Below are 15,618 nucleotides of genomic sequence, written 5' to 3' on the forward strand. Positions count from 1 at the left end.
ATTCGTAAAAAAAACTCACGCCTCTTCTACAGCAACTTCACACAGTCCGCGCATCCATCGTCAGTATGTAAGCTGAGAAAAAAAACCTCAGAAATAGACTATGCGACGCAGTGGGGCAAATTTTTGGGATGGAGTCGCTAAAGGCGTGAGTTTCCGAATGTTCCCGTCTAGACTTTTTTTATCTACCCAGATCTCATTGGATACGTTTAGCGAGGGTAACTTTTCCGACCGCTCTCCTTCATACGAAGTAGTCAATAGGCTTCATAAACAAGTCAAAGCCGACATTTTACGATTTTTTTTGCTTCTGAATTAAAAATGCGTCCTCACTATTTTCCTAAAAGATCTCAAACTAACAAAACCTCGAATAGCTTTTCGCTCGGTTTACCACATAGACATAACAGAGTTGGAAGAAAATTTGTATATTAATTGAACACTTTAAACTATTTTAGCTTTTATAAGTAACTAGAATGTTTTAAAGAGTGCCAGTCGGTAAGAAAACGTTGACAAGACTACGCTGTAAGCATCTAGGGTCCGTCCCTATGTTAGGATACACTGGAAGAGGTATCGATAGTGAGGTCGCAGAGTCTGTTAAAATTCGCGTCAAGAGCAGACGTCCAAAAGGATGTCTACAACTCGTGGACCTAGCAACTGAACTTCAACTGCGATCTCAAAGAAAGAAAACTGGTATATTCCTGGCTTATTGGTCTACTAGATTAACCTAACGTAACCTAAACTGTAGTGTTGTTTAACAGTCTTAACCTCATTTTCAAATAAATATTCATATCAACATACAAGTATAGCCGAAAATTTTTGGCAACTGAGAGTCATACAGATTTTAAATATTCATTTGGTCATCTAAACTTTCCAGCCCACCTAAACCACCTCAATTCCACGAATCGTAAATCAAACTTTCAAATTAACTCAACTATAAATCAACAGCATTGCAACACGTTCGACTGCTTAACGCAATGACATTTGAATGATGTGATATGACGGAAAGTACCGTTAACTGTCAAAAATCATGACAAGTACGCGCAGTCAGTGGTTTTAACGCACTCACAAATACATATGAATAATAAAAAATGTATGCACTTACATTTTCGCATGATGTACGACATGAGCCAAATACCTCGCTGCAACAAGTGTAAATGTCTGGAAGAAAGAAAAAGAAAACAGATTTAGCGAAAACGATTATCAGCAAAGAAATGCAATGAGTAATGTTAAAAAAAGAAACAAGAAATCGAAAAAATACATTTAAGTAGCATACAAAAAATATATTACTGTAAAGACAGGCAGTGCCAGTGCGTGCGTCGAGCAGAATATGAAAAATTATTAAAAAAGAAATGAATGAAGCACCCCAAATGCAAATATCGGTTTAATGGCTACGTAATATTTCATTTTTTGACATTTGAAATAATTTATTTTACGCATAACTGCGGCATTTACGGCGCAACACGTGCGTTGCAACGCTGCGAGGCGGGGTATTTGAACCTGTTATTTGCTTTTGGATTAATAATAGATTTCTTCAAGCCTCAAATTTATTTTTGTCTTTCGGTGTATATTTTTTTATTTTTATTTTTACTTTTTATACTGAACAGGGTATATTAAGTTTTCCCAAAAAGAAATATCAGAGTCCCTCTAATTTAGTCAACTTTGTCTGTATATTTTTAACTGCGACCTAGCATCTATTGTGTCCTTTCATATATCACATATGGTCACAGCATTCTGAACAATTCCAGGAGCTTGCTGAGCCCGACTGTAGTGATGTGATCCCTGTCCACGTATACATATATGAAACTTAGGGCCTTGACCCTACTCTACAAATTGCTGGGCAATGTAGAGTCAGGTGTTCTAGAGTTTCCTGTTCCATGTCGCGAAAGCGGTAGTTTGCGCTAGAACTAAACCCATGTTGAACAAGCGCTTCCTGAGCCTGCAGTATCCTGTATAGAGCGTGACAAAGTGGCGGAATTTGTCTAGGGGGAGGTTGATCATATCTGTAAACCTTTCAAGGTTGTACCCTTCCATTTGTAGCTTGGCGTGGCGCATTCCTGCTGCCTGTTGCCAGTGCCGTTCTCTCCCCAATTTCTCCTCCATGTGGCGCAACTATTTTATAGTGTGGGGCCCCATTCCCATGCATGGTTCTGGCCCCATCATCCTCGACTCCGCTGCAGTGCAGGCTAGTTCGTCGGTCAGCTCATTGCCGGCTTCCCTTTATGCTCCGGTATCCAGATCATGTGTACACGAAAACAAACTGATAGGCGGTTCAGCCCTCCTTATACGCAATCTTTTCTATTTACGTAGGGTATTCTAGATTCACTACAACCGAACTTATTATGATTTTTATATTTTCCGTTAGTTACACCATGTTGTATTCATTAAACTTGCGTCCATCATGTCTCCAAATTGACGCGACCATATTCCATCAGTTTATGCCTATGGTATGCCAACTCCATTCACGTTTACGCCAACAGCTGCTGGCTGCTGACTGCCGATCTCGCTCACCTCTCCCGCCGTTTCATCCACAAACGACTTCTAAATCATGTTCAATCATCCAGTTCTTCTACTCATAATCACCAGCACTGCTTGCTGATCTTACAAAATCCCAACGACGCGCTGTCGTCTCCGGCTTGTTGCTTTACGCTTTCATTGTCGGGTCTTAGGCGGCAACGCAACAACACTGTGTTTTGTATGAATTTTTCCCATGTGATTAATGTCGAGCAATTCGCAATTTTTAATTTATTTTCTCTTATTTTGCCAGCATACACTAGCAAATCCTGCAGACATTCGCGTTTTCAGTGGCATTTGTGCACTTATTGCCGCGCAAGTCCATTGCTGACGCCAGTGGATCGTGCATGTAAACGTACATCTGTTTGTGAGTTAATCTATATGCAAATACACATGTAGTTAATTTTTTAATCTTCCGTACAAGTGTCACCAGTCGAGTCAGTCGCGCAGCCAAGCAACGCAACCGATTCAATGGCCTCAGCACGATCAACGCCTCGCTTCACTGAAGTTTCTGTGTCCGTCCAACTGCTTGACTCTTCAGCCGCTTAACTTGACATACTATTATTTATAAGTTCGCACAAATATATGTACACATGTAGGTTTGTATGTAATTGCGTTAGTGTTCTTTAGTTGTGACTCAAAAGTGTTCGTAGCGATCGTGTTCTTGCTGGCGATCGCTCGTCCAGATGTGGTCTTGCCGCCAAGTGGCACTTCTGGTGTGAATGGTGACACTAAGTGCGCAAAAACATGAGGGCGTTTGTTGTACAAATGTATATGTGCAGTATATACATACATACATATGTATTTATTTTGGTGCAGAAAATAATGAGCATCCGGAACAAAGCTTGGAAGACTGGCGGTTAATTTGCTTGAAATTGTTCCAAATTAATTATATTTGGATGATGTTTAAGATTTTATCCGCAGTGTTGCTGAACTTCATCGACTCTTTCTCTCCTTTGGAATTCTAGCCTATTATTTAACTAAATTATTTATCTTTTTTAGACGTGTGGTTTTCAAAGAGCCGTTACTTTTTTAGGAATTGGTCTTTGTGACAGCTGTTACATGTTGATAGATATATTCGGACAGCATGTATCGATTTCCCAGCACGTTTACTCCGAAGACGCTTTGTTGCATTGGATCATAGTATAGAAGATCTGAATGAGTTCATCCACCACTTTGCGGAAGATCTTGGATTCTTCTTCTTCCTTTATACTTGTAAGTAGACACCGCTTACGCGATTAAAGCCGAGTTTACAACAACGCGCCAGTCGTTCTTTCTTTTTCCTGTCATCAGATGTTGCCATCGTTCATGCCTCTTTACCATAAGGCAGAACGGGGATGATGAATGACTTGTAGAATTTGGTCTTTGTTCGTCGAAAGAGGACTTTACTTCTTAATTGCCTACTCTGTCCGAAGTAGCACCTTTTGGCAAGAGTTATTCTGTGTTGGATTTTGAGGCTGACGTTTTTGTTGGTATTAATGCTGGTTCCAAGATGAACGAGGTCTTGGTTTACGCGTTTTTGGTTGCAAAATCCAACTCGTGGAAGTATTGAAACCGAAAAATTATCAAGCGCGCCGCACGTTCGATAAATGGACTCAAAATGAGATGTATGAATTGAACGGGTTGGCTTCAACAAGACGATGCGACGCTAAATTGCTATACATCCAACGAATCCATCAATTTATTTAAGAAGACTTTTGGTGAACCATTTATTTAGCCTCCGGGCCTTTGGCGTAGCCTCCAAGATCATGAGATTTATCACAGCTAAACTCTTTGTTTATGGTTTTATGAGTTGCTTATCTACCCACATAATTCCAAAATGTTTGACGGCTTGAAAGAGAATATTCGAGTCTCTCAGCTGGAATTTATTTTGGCCAGTCGTGGTGAACAATCATCTTGGCATCTCTATTTCTATCCGCCTACAAAACTCAGGCAGAATTTCCAAGTGAAGAGGCTAGGTATAGCGAAAGCATGTGAAGTTCTATTGAACAACAACGAGAGGATATAAAGAGGCACCATATGCAGGGACAATCAGGCAGCATTGCTTGCCTTGTCCGCAACAACTGCAGGAAGGCTTTAAGTTTACTGGCAAGTCCAATCCACTTGTTCATAATTTGGGTTCCCGGCCAATCGAATATTGTCGGCAACGAAAAGGCAGGCGAGATGACAAATTAGCAGCGTTTTTAGACAAATTCGAGGCGGAGTCAATATCATGACCACTAACTAAGCACATATGGCCCAAGTATGACAGGAATAGTACCATGATCTACCATTTAGATCAAGAAATGGTATAAGTATACAGACTTCCCGCAACTATAATGGGACACTGGCCTTTTGGAGAGCTTGCGATAAAGATGCAGAAAGTCTATAGCATATCTTTATGTATTTCGAAACTCTAAAAGCAACTTCTTAAGGACAATACTCAAGCGCTGATGAAGTTGAAGCAGTAATCCGTTTCGATGATGATGCTTCATCCGTTCCCGCGATAGTCAGGTCTACGTAACCGATCCGGACCCGAATTTTCTATTCAGTCAAAGACCGTCAACCCAGCAGAATTCTGTCGCTACAACAACAACATGAAGCAGTAATCAATACATAGAACGAATCACCAATGAGCATTTAAGTGATTTCGTCTTCAAACAAATTCCTAACTGCGGCAACCTACAAATTTTTATTAGAAGTCATACATCAAAGAGTTCTCAAAAGAAACTTTGTGACAAAATAATGCAGAGATAATTAAATAATTTATTTTATTGTTTGCATTGGTATATGTACATATGTACAGATGTATATATGTTCATAAAAAATATTTTTTAACAAAATAGATTTTTTTAGTCTACAACAACACCAACAAACAGCAATAGAATGCTTGCTAGGCATTTGCTACTTGCTGTGTGGTCGATTCGCGCAAAAACACAAAGAAGTAAAAAAAGACAAAAACAAAGCAAAGGCAAATTTTATTTTTATTTCCATTTCACTGCTTTATTAGTGTGCGTAAGTTTGTATTTTTTTAGTAATTAGTTACTGTGACAGCGCAAAGAAAATGTCGCGCTGAAGCTTCAAAGCAAGAAAAATTAAAAAAAACTGACAAGTGTTTTGGTTTTGTGCTCGTAAATTTGTATAGCACAGCTGTGAGCAATATTTGAGTGAGAAAGTGTGGCAATTGAAATAAGTGGAAAATAGAAATAATTTTTTTTCTGTTGTTGTGAGGCTAACCGCACAAAATAATTTTAGTTACCATGTGTTTATAGAGTTTCGATGGCTATGTGCATTAGGGTGGAAAAAATTGTAATGCAAAAAAGAATTCACTAAAATGTAGGCTCAAGAAACGAGCTATTTCGACGGCTTCGGACCGTAAGGAAACAACTAATAGTGATTTATCTATTGATGTTATCAGGAAATCAAAAGAGAGTTTTAGACATTTATCGATATTGCCACAAGTGAAATAACGGTATTTATCGATATAAGCAAAATATAAGGTTAATTATCAACATTTATTGATTTTGTGGAAATGTAAAACTAAATTTTATCGATATTACCACACCTTTAAAAGTGAACTATCAACATTTATCGATTTTATAAAACAGTCAAAAGTTAATTTATCGATATTACCAAACTATCATCACTGAATTATCAACATTTATCAATATTTTCTAGTTTTAAAAAATTAATTATCGATATTTATCAATAACATCACACTTCTATAAAACTATACATATTTAATTATCCATATTATCAAACTAACAGAAGTGTGTTATCGATATTTAAAATGTAGTATATATGGAATATTGGGAAAAAATGGTATCAATATTATGAAATTATAAGAAAATTAATTGTAGTCAATTGTCGAAAATTATCGATAACATAAAAAATGAAATTATCGATATCATAAAAATGAAATTATCGACTTTTTTCGATATTTTTAAATTGCAAAAAATCAAGTATCGATATTATGAAATTATAAGTAAATTAATTGTAGTCAATTGTCGAAAATTATCGATAACATAAAAAATTAAATTATCGGAAATTATCGATAACATAAAAATTAAATTATCGACTTTTTTCGATATTTTTAAATTGCAAAATGTGAATTACCGTAAACTTCAGAGCACTATACATATTATACTATCCGAACGAGATATGTGTGATCGTATTGCTTGAGTCACCTAATGTATGACGACGTAGTAAATCGCACATAACTGAAAATATTATTATTATAATAAATTCCCATACTTAATCAATACATTTATAGCACTTTAAAAGCGCAACTACTGGACAAAATCGCAGATATAATCGTATTAATAATAAAAATCTCAAAGCAAAGCAATAAACTCTCTAATAAAGCAAGAAGGCAAATAAAATAAAGCAATACAAATACTGAGACGTCAAAATGACAGCGACGACAACAACTGCCGCAGCAAACAGCCAACAAAAATAACAGCAACAACAAAGTCAACAAAGTCAACACAAAACAACCAATAAGCGCTGCACAAAGGCAACACTTAAATGTTAATAACCAAAAAGCAACAACAAACGTTGAGCAGCATGTGCACTACGAAGTGGCAGCAACCGGTCGCAGGCGACACAAACACATGTTGCACAAAACAACAAACAACAAGTTGCAATAGCAAACGTTTGCAGTGGGGGAACGTTTATGCTTTGCTTGAGAAGCGAGCGAAGACATTCTAATCGCCAGTGGCTACTCGACCCACTCGTCCCGAGAGCACGAACACCTCGGTGATCGTCGCATATGCCAGTTTACATACACAAGTATGCATGTAGGTGAATGTATGTAGAATGGCTTGCATGTGGCAGCAAATTTCATGTGCGCCGTTGTGGCAGCAGTGCCGGTGGCAGGCTCGCTTGTTGACTCGTTCCTTCGTTCATTCACTTCGATGACAGTTCATCATTATTCAAATGCAACAGCACTTTATTCTTAATCATTTGTTGTTGTTATCTGGCTATTATTTGTTATGGCTATTGTTGCTGCTAGCCTAGGTGTGTTGTTGTAGTGTGTTTTCATTTATTGCAACAACATTTGCAATTCAATGCACATGCATTAATCGCGTTGGCAGCAACAACAACTGTGTGTGTATGTGTATGTTTATATGCATCTATATGTATAATATTTATGGCAAGATTTTGCTTCTCTTAAGCAATTGTCGCCTCGAGACTTGGTTTGCATAGCAAATCATTTCGATTATTAAATAATTGTTGCTGAGGCAGGAAGCGCTTATTTATTTTTGAATTTAATTAATTCATATAAAAAAATTAAAAATAAAAACAAGAAAACCCTTCTCGAATGCAAACGATTCCTTACCAGAGCTTGATTTTGATGAGTCAGTTTGTACGACACCTATATGATATAGTGTTCCGATATCGGCTTTTCCGATGAGCAGGTTCTTGGTAACAAAAGGACCGGTGCAAATTTTGAGATCAATATCTCTAAAGCTGTCGGACTAGTTCGCGTATATACCAACTGACAGACCAACGGAGGGACCGAGAGACAGACTCTCTCTCTTAATCGACTCATCTCATCACACTCATTATATATATTTCTCTGATATTTCCTATTGGCTGTTACATGCATCGTGGCAAACTTCATATACCTTGTTCAGGGTATAAATATGTGAAATTAAACATATTTTTATACTCTCGCAACCAGAGTTGAAAACAATACAATATAAAGAGAATATAATTAAAATTAAAACTTGGTGTTCGAGAAAGCCACCTGACTTAACCGCTGATAAATGGACATATACGAAAAATGGGCTAATGATCCAGAACAGACTCTAAAATTTCCCCCGAATCCCCCTGCGTAGCCTCAAAGAGCTGCAACCAGCCACTGGCAAGCTCAAGGCCAACAAATCACCCGGCCCGGATGTTATCCCAGCAGAAATCATAAAAATAATCGCTGCAGCACGACCGGCAGTGTTATTGAATATGTACAGCTCCAGCCTCGAAGCCAGAATATTTCCTCAATCCCGGAAAAAACAGCGGCTGGTGCTAATCAATAAGAAAAGGAAGAGCCCCACTCGTACCGTCCACTATGCAGCGCTGACACAGCGGGAAACGTCTATGAAAGGCTACTTAAACCCAGACACGAAGTGGCTATCAAGGAAGCTGGATCACAAACCTCTAGGAAACACAACTTGTGACCCGGAAGATCAACTCTAAATGCTATAAAATGCGTCATAAAAAGTGTAGAAATCGCACAGCGTAGATGGCCTCAATACAAAAGCATAGTGTTGCTGACGATTCTAGATGTCCGAAACAGCTTCAACAGCGCTAGATTGGTTGATTTAATCGAAGTTTTAAAATCACCACGTTCCTTAGAGCTGTGGTACGGAGCTTCCTTAGTAACATAAAACTGCTGTACCAAGCTAGAGAGGAATCACGACAGATATTAGTCTCATCGGGAGCAGCCCAAGGATCCATTCTAGGCCCAGATTTGTGGAAGCTCGAAATGACAGACGAATCGTACATAATTGGCCACGCAGACGACATTATAGCAGTAAGCAGAGACACAGAAGAAGCGCAAGAAAGCTTAATCAGGTCATGATGCGGACGCAAGCATGGCTTCACTCACACAACCCACAGCTCGCTGCGAAAAGAATCAGAGCTACTGCTAAAGTTCTCAACTACTCTACCAAATTGAATATCCGTTGATGCCTAATATTTTCTTAATAACCTTATATTACAGTTTGAAAATGTCTAAACATAATATTAAGTTCCAATAGACCCTTTTACTTTAAAACATTTAAATATTCACCATATGTTATCATACGACTAATACTTGTCAAAATAGGACGTTAGCTTTTCAAGCCCGCAGATATTAACTATGAAGACCTCAAGGCTCATGAAAAATTATAAATTAAAATTGCGGTAAATATTGCTTAAACTTGTTTACTTATGCTGCGGCAGACAAGTGTACCGGTTGCATAAATCAAAATAGATATTTAGACAACGTGGATTTGGGGTAAGCCATAGCGTATGAGTTATCACTTTAGCATGATTTGTCCTAAAATTCCACTGTACCTCATAACCACTCACTCCGGTTATAGAAATTGCTTTTGTATGCAAATAATAACTAAAAGGTTGTGTTCATGAAACTTGTACGGTTATCGGAGATGTCCGGCTATGAGGAATGTCCGTAGTGGAAAATTCACTGTATTTTGCCTTTTTGACTCCACGATATATTAGCTAAAAAACTAATTTCGAGGTTACAATTGAAAAAGTAAGATTTTTCAAAACAATTTCGTTTTTTGAAGCCACTTTGAAGTGTAAATTGTTATATTTCCAAAAACCAAATTTGTTTCGAAGCCGCCATTTTGTTAGCAGTAGGAATGTTGACTAGTCCTGCGATCATTACCTTTTTGCATCTACTCGTATATTCATAGCTCCGCCCAAAACAACGCCCACAATTCACACTAGCAAGCATACATTTGGATTTTTATAGTTTTTCCAACACCCACATGATCAACACCTTCCCAACAACCAATACAATGCGAGACACCTGTCGAATGCTAACAACACAAACACACAAAACGCGGCATACAAACGCTGTGTGTGAGTGTATACGTGCAAGCTAAAAGATACTAATGTATTTATATACATCTGTATGTACGTTTCTATTATTATTCTAAGCACTCCCCGTCGGCACACATATCATATCAAGTTGCCAACAAACAAAGATATAGATAGACAAATGGACAGCATTGGTGACAATCGATCAAAGTGTGCCGCATCGTCGTTTACGAGCGTGTACGCTGAATGATTCATAAAACTTGGCAATACGCAAATTGTGAGTATATACCCTGTGAGCATATGCAAATATGAATATTAAACACATATATGTATATATGTTACATATGTTTGTGTGGTTTAGTAAATATTATAACGACTTATGTATGCTATTAAAAAGAAATTCGCACAATTAATTTCCTGGCATACAAATGAAGCTCAGCAATAAACAAACAAAGGCCTTAAGTCTTGCGAGTGTCAAATTCACTCGGAATAGCAATATTTCATGTGTTAATCGAAGGTGTTGGCTGGGTAGCTGTACGAAATGAGGTGCCTTCATTTATCAAATGTCAAAAATGAGAAATTCGACCTTAGAAACGTGAATGATTCGATAAATTGTCAATGTAAAAATTGTTTTCATTAATTACACACATAAATTACATGATTTCAGAAGATATAGGGTGCCTTTTTAAAGGTAAAAAAATTTAAATGATATTTCAAATAAATAAATATATGTATGTAATCTATAAATACACATATACATATGTATAAATTATATGATGCTAAAAAATATAGGGTGTCTTTTTGGCGTTATAGAACTTTTAGTGATATTTCAAATACATATTGGTTTCCAATTTAAAAGTTATTTTATTAATTACACACATAAATTAAATGATTTCAGAAAATATAGGGTGCTTTTTTAGAGGTAAAAAAATGTTTATGATATTTCAAATAAATATATGTGTGTATATACATATGTATGTAATATATAAATATATATAGAAGCACAAATTATATGATATCAAAAATAGAGGGTGTCTTTTTGGGGTTAAAGATCTTTTAGTGATATTTCAAATAAATATTGGTTTCCAATGTAAAAATTGTTTTTATTAATTACACATATAAATTATATGATTTCAGAAAATATAGGGTGCTTTTTTATAAGTAAAAAAATTTTATGATATTTCAAATAAATATACATATATGTATATATATAAATATATATAGAAGCACAAATTATATGATATCAAAAATATAGGGTGCCTTTTTGCGTTATTGAACTTTTAGTGATATTTCAAATAAATATTGATTTCCAATGTAAAAATTTTTTTCGTTAATTACACATATAAATTATATGATTTCAGAAGATATAGGGTGCATTTTTGGAGTTATAGAACTTATATTTCAAATATTAGATATTTCAAATACATATTGGTTTCCCACTGTTTTGAGATAGCTGGTTGTTTAATTGACTTAACGTATACCCACAAAGAGTAGTAGTATAACGGAATATAATTATGGGCATATTTTTGATTCGACACCTATGTTTTGGTTAGTCCTATAAAGTGATGGTTTCATTTCATTTCTTCTTAAATCCTACTGCTGATTTTATTTAGCAATTAGACAAAAATATTTCATGGTGGAACCAATATGCTACCTGTTGCATTCACAAATAACGGTAATGTGGGGTTCATCACCATTTTAAAATTAGTATAGACCCATTATGTCTACGCCATGCTAAAAAAATTCTGATTAGACTAAGTTTTATTTGCATGCGAGAAAAGTCACTGCCTGGGATATGCCTGGGGTATGTGACTTTTCTCGCATGCAAATAGAACTAAGTATTTAGTCTAATCAGAATTTTTTCTACTCCAAATATTCTAAATTTCCGTCATTAAGTACCCATCAAGCCAGAAATTCACTGATGTATAGATAGTACTCTGTTTTTGGATTTAAATTTTCACGATTTTTAAACCTAACATAACAGTTCGACAAAGTATAATGAGCATAAATGTCAAAAACATGTGTTTACTTTGACAGCTAGCTGTTAAAACAGCTGTTAAAACAACCCTCTAATAAATTCTATAGCTCGAAAGTAAAGCAACATTTAAGCAAATATAGAAAACGTTTCAATTTGATGCAAAAACAATTTCAAAAAATATTTTTAAGTTCGATTTCTAAAATAAAAATATATTTTACTCTTTTAAATTTATTTTTTTTTTAATTATGTTTTGCATATTTACATAAAAAAATGTAAAAAAATTATTTAATAAGATTTTACAAATTATTTTTTTATTTTATTTTGCCTTTATATATGCACTTTATTTTTAATATATTTTATAAGTAATATAGTAGTATATACTATAGGCATATCTTTAAGTACGAGTATATTAATACATATACTCGTATTAGCTCGCCCACCAAGAGTAAATAATCAAAGGCAAAGGCCTTCCACTGCTTAGTAGGTGTTTAAATTTAGCAAAATTGTCACATTTTCAGTTTTTTTTTTTAATTTTAATTTATTTTATTTTATTTCTATTTTTAACTTTGTACTATTTTATTCTTAACAGCCGCGCCGCACATTCTTCATTGGCCTCGTCGACGCGTGTCAAATGCGCTAATGCCACAGTGATCGTGATGGGGCTTTTAGCAAAGCTATTTTTTACAAAGATTTTTGTTTTATTTATTTTGTATAGTAAAGTGTTTGATGATATTTGTACTGAGCAGGGTTTTCTTATTTTTTATACTAGGTACCAATATACTATGTAACTATATGTATGTATATATAGAACTTAGATTGATCTTTAGCGAATTTATGTAGATCATATTCTGATAAACATTACTTCAAGTAAGTAAATATAAGACCTTTAAGAACTTATATGCACTAGTGACTTTCAAATTTATATGAAAATATTTTCAGAATATTTGAAGTTAATCCGGTAAATAGTTTTTAAATAGGTTTTGTAAGAATTTTTAAACTTACTGCAATTGGTTGATAAGATTTCAAACGCGTTTTCTCGAAACGTTGTTTTCAGATTCTGTGAGAAAAATTTCACACAATCTTAGCTATATTTGTCAAAAAGTAGGTTAGGTTAGATAAATAGGCTGATATCTCGTGAGCCCACGAAAAAATGGACAGCTAGAGACGCTTATCCGGTGACCAGAAATCCTTGATGTGGCTCAAAAACGCCCAAAGCCTACCACAAATTCATTGAAGTGTCTAATATAAATTCCAGCCGGCTGGATGGTTTCATAAAAAGGCATAGCAACCGAGCTTAGCTTGGCGAAAGCTGGACAGTGGATAAGAAGTTTCTAGACATTTCCATCTCATTTTCTTGATTGTAACTTTGATAACTTGAGTCTTATAAAATGTTTAGCTTCAATGCGTAAGTGTCAATGGACGAAATGAATCATAGGCATCCTATCATTGCAACGATGTACGTCTCGCTAAGAGCTAGTAGTTCAATGGATCTTTTACATTCTACTCTAGAGCTTGCTGAGCTCGTGCGAAGTCTATAGATTCAGCGGCCGAATGCACGAAGACATCTTGCCATGGCTTTGTCCAGGCACCCAGAAATGTTCAACATTGAAGTAGCTTGATACTGCTGATAGTGAGGTCATAGACTACTTAAATAGCTTTGAGCTCACATTCAGCAAGCTCAAGGTCTGTATAAAATCTTTACTATCACAATGGAAGCTTACCTCCTTGAAAGAGCGGAGAAATACATCTGCTATTACGAGTACCATAAGGGCAGTCATCTGGTCTTTCAAACGGAGTGAAGGTTTTCCTCTTCCTCTGCTTTCCCTAGCGGATACTGCGTTGAATACTCTTAGAGATGGAGTATTTTCATCCATTCGGATGACATGATCTAGCCAGTGTAGCCTCTTGTTTCGCTGAACCATGCCAATTTTATCTCTTACAGCTGATCGTCCTATTGACTACCGTATTCACCCTTGCCAATGCGTAAAATACCATAATTATTCCCCAGAACTTTTCTCCCGAAAACTCGAAATGCCGACTCATCAGATATTGTCATCGCCATGTCTTTTCACTATATATTAGGGCGGAGATGATGAATGACTCAGAAGAATTTGGCCTTTGTACGTGGAGAAAGGATATTACTACTTCTCAATTGCCTACACAGTCCGATATAGCGCTTGTTAGCAAAAGTTATTCTGCGTTAAATTTCGAGGCTAATGTTGTTGTTGGTATTGATTGGACGAAATTCGGCATGACGTCGAAGTTATGAATGTCAACAGTGACATGGCAGCTAAGCCGCGACGACTGTTCATTTGATGACAGGAGATGTTTCGTCTTGCCCTCGTTCACTACCAGACCGATTTGCTGCGCTTCCTTATCCAGTCTTGAGAAAGCAGAACTAACGGCGCGGTTATTAAGGCCAATCATATCGATGTTAGCGACGTACGCCAGCAGCTGTCAGTCTACCTGGTTGATTAAGCTCTGCAGCTCGTATTTCTTTCTCCAGCACTAGATTGAAGAAGACCCAGGATAGTTTGCTGCCTTGTTTGAAATCTCGTTAGGTTTCGAACGGCTCCGAGCGATGCTTTTCGATCCCAACGGAGCTTTTGGTATAGCTCAACAACAGTTTACACAGCCGTATTAGTTTTGTGGGGATACCACGATTCAGACATAGCGGCATAAAGGCAGCTCCTTTTCGTGCAGCTTTGAAATCGAGGAAGAGATGTTGTTTGTCGATCCTCGTTTTTATTTTGAAACTCAGTCCTCATATTTCTTGGTTTTCTTTTGAAACTCAGTCCTTATATTTTGCGATCCATTTTCTTTAACAGTTATGTTTTTAAAGCAGCAAGCAGCTGCTCAGTTTATTAACCTTGAAATTTTCACAGAATTTATATGTAACTAAAAAGTCGTAATATATTTGAAAGCTTCATTACAACATGACTGCTTTAGACATTTCTAATTATTATCTGCTGACTTGCGCACACATTTTCAGAGCCTAACAAGAGTAGAATTTACAAAGCGAAGCAGCAATATAGTTTTAAAACGCTTTTCATTAAACTAAGTACCCAGAAAGCAAATGCATAACTTGCCGTTTATTAAGATAAATGAATTAATTAACATATGTAGTTATGTATGTACATATGCGTTTGTGTTTGTGAGCGAGTGAAGAGTCTATTTAGATGAGCACTACGGCCATTTATACAAAGCCAAGCGCCATAAATTTGCCTATATGCAATCAAAAACTGTACGCTATAAGTATATGTACATACATATATGGTATGATGGTCCGTCTGTTGTGGCATGCAAATGCTTGTGCTTGCTATGTAGTATGCCAACAACTTCATATAGGAAACACTGCACTTAACTGGCCAAGCCAAAGTGTGTGCATTCACTTGAATGTCTAATAAAGATCTATGAATACATGGCACGCATGTGCAATTACATACAAACAAATATGCACGCAGATAACTAATGTGTAAGTATGGCAACTACTCGAGTTTACAGTAATATCTCTATACACATACATATACACTCAAGCAAATAAATGCAAATGCATATTAGAATTGTGGCTCTCTGCATATCTCATGCTCATAAGCATTTATTCATCA

General features: G+C 36.2%; 1 protein-coding gene across 4 annotated transcripts in view; it reads right to left on the reverse strand.

The window, feature by feature from the left end:
- The window catches only part of LOC105227920 (reversion-inducing cysteine-rich protein with Kazal motifs), a 56,345-nt gene that overhangs the window by 25,021 nt on the left and 15,706 nt on the right, over positions 1-15,618 (reverse strand). For all 4 annotated transcript variants that reach the window (XM_049457398.1, XM_049457397.1, XM_049457399.1 and 1 more), the window contains exon 3: positions 1,097-1,152. In XM_049457398.1, the coding sequence (XP_049313355.1) occupies positions 1,097-1,152 (56 nt within the window). The remainder of the gene's footprint in view (positions 1-1,096; positions 1,153-15,618) is intronic.

This window comes from Bactrocera dorsalis, chromosome 5 (genome assembly GCF_023373825.1).
Source record: "Bactrocera dorsalis isolate Fly_Bdor chromosome 5, ASM2337382v1, whole genome shotgun sequence".
NCBI classification, from domain to species: Eukaryota; Metazoa; Arthropoda; class Insecta; order Diptera; family Tephritidae; genus Bactrocera; species Bactrocera dorsalis.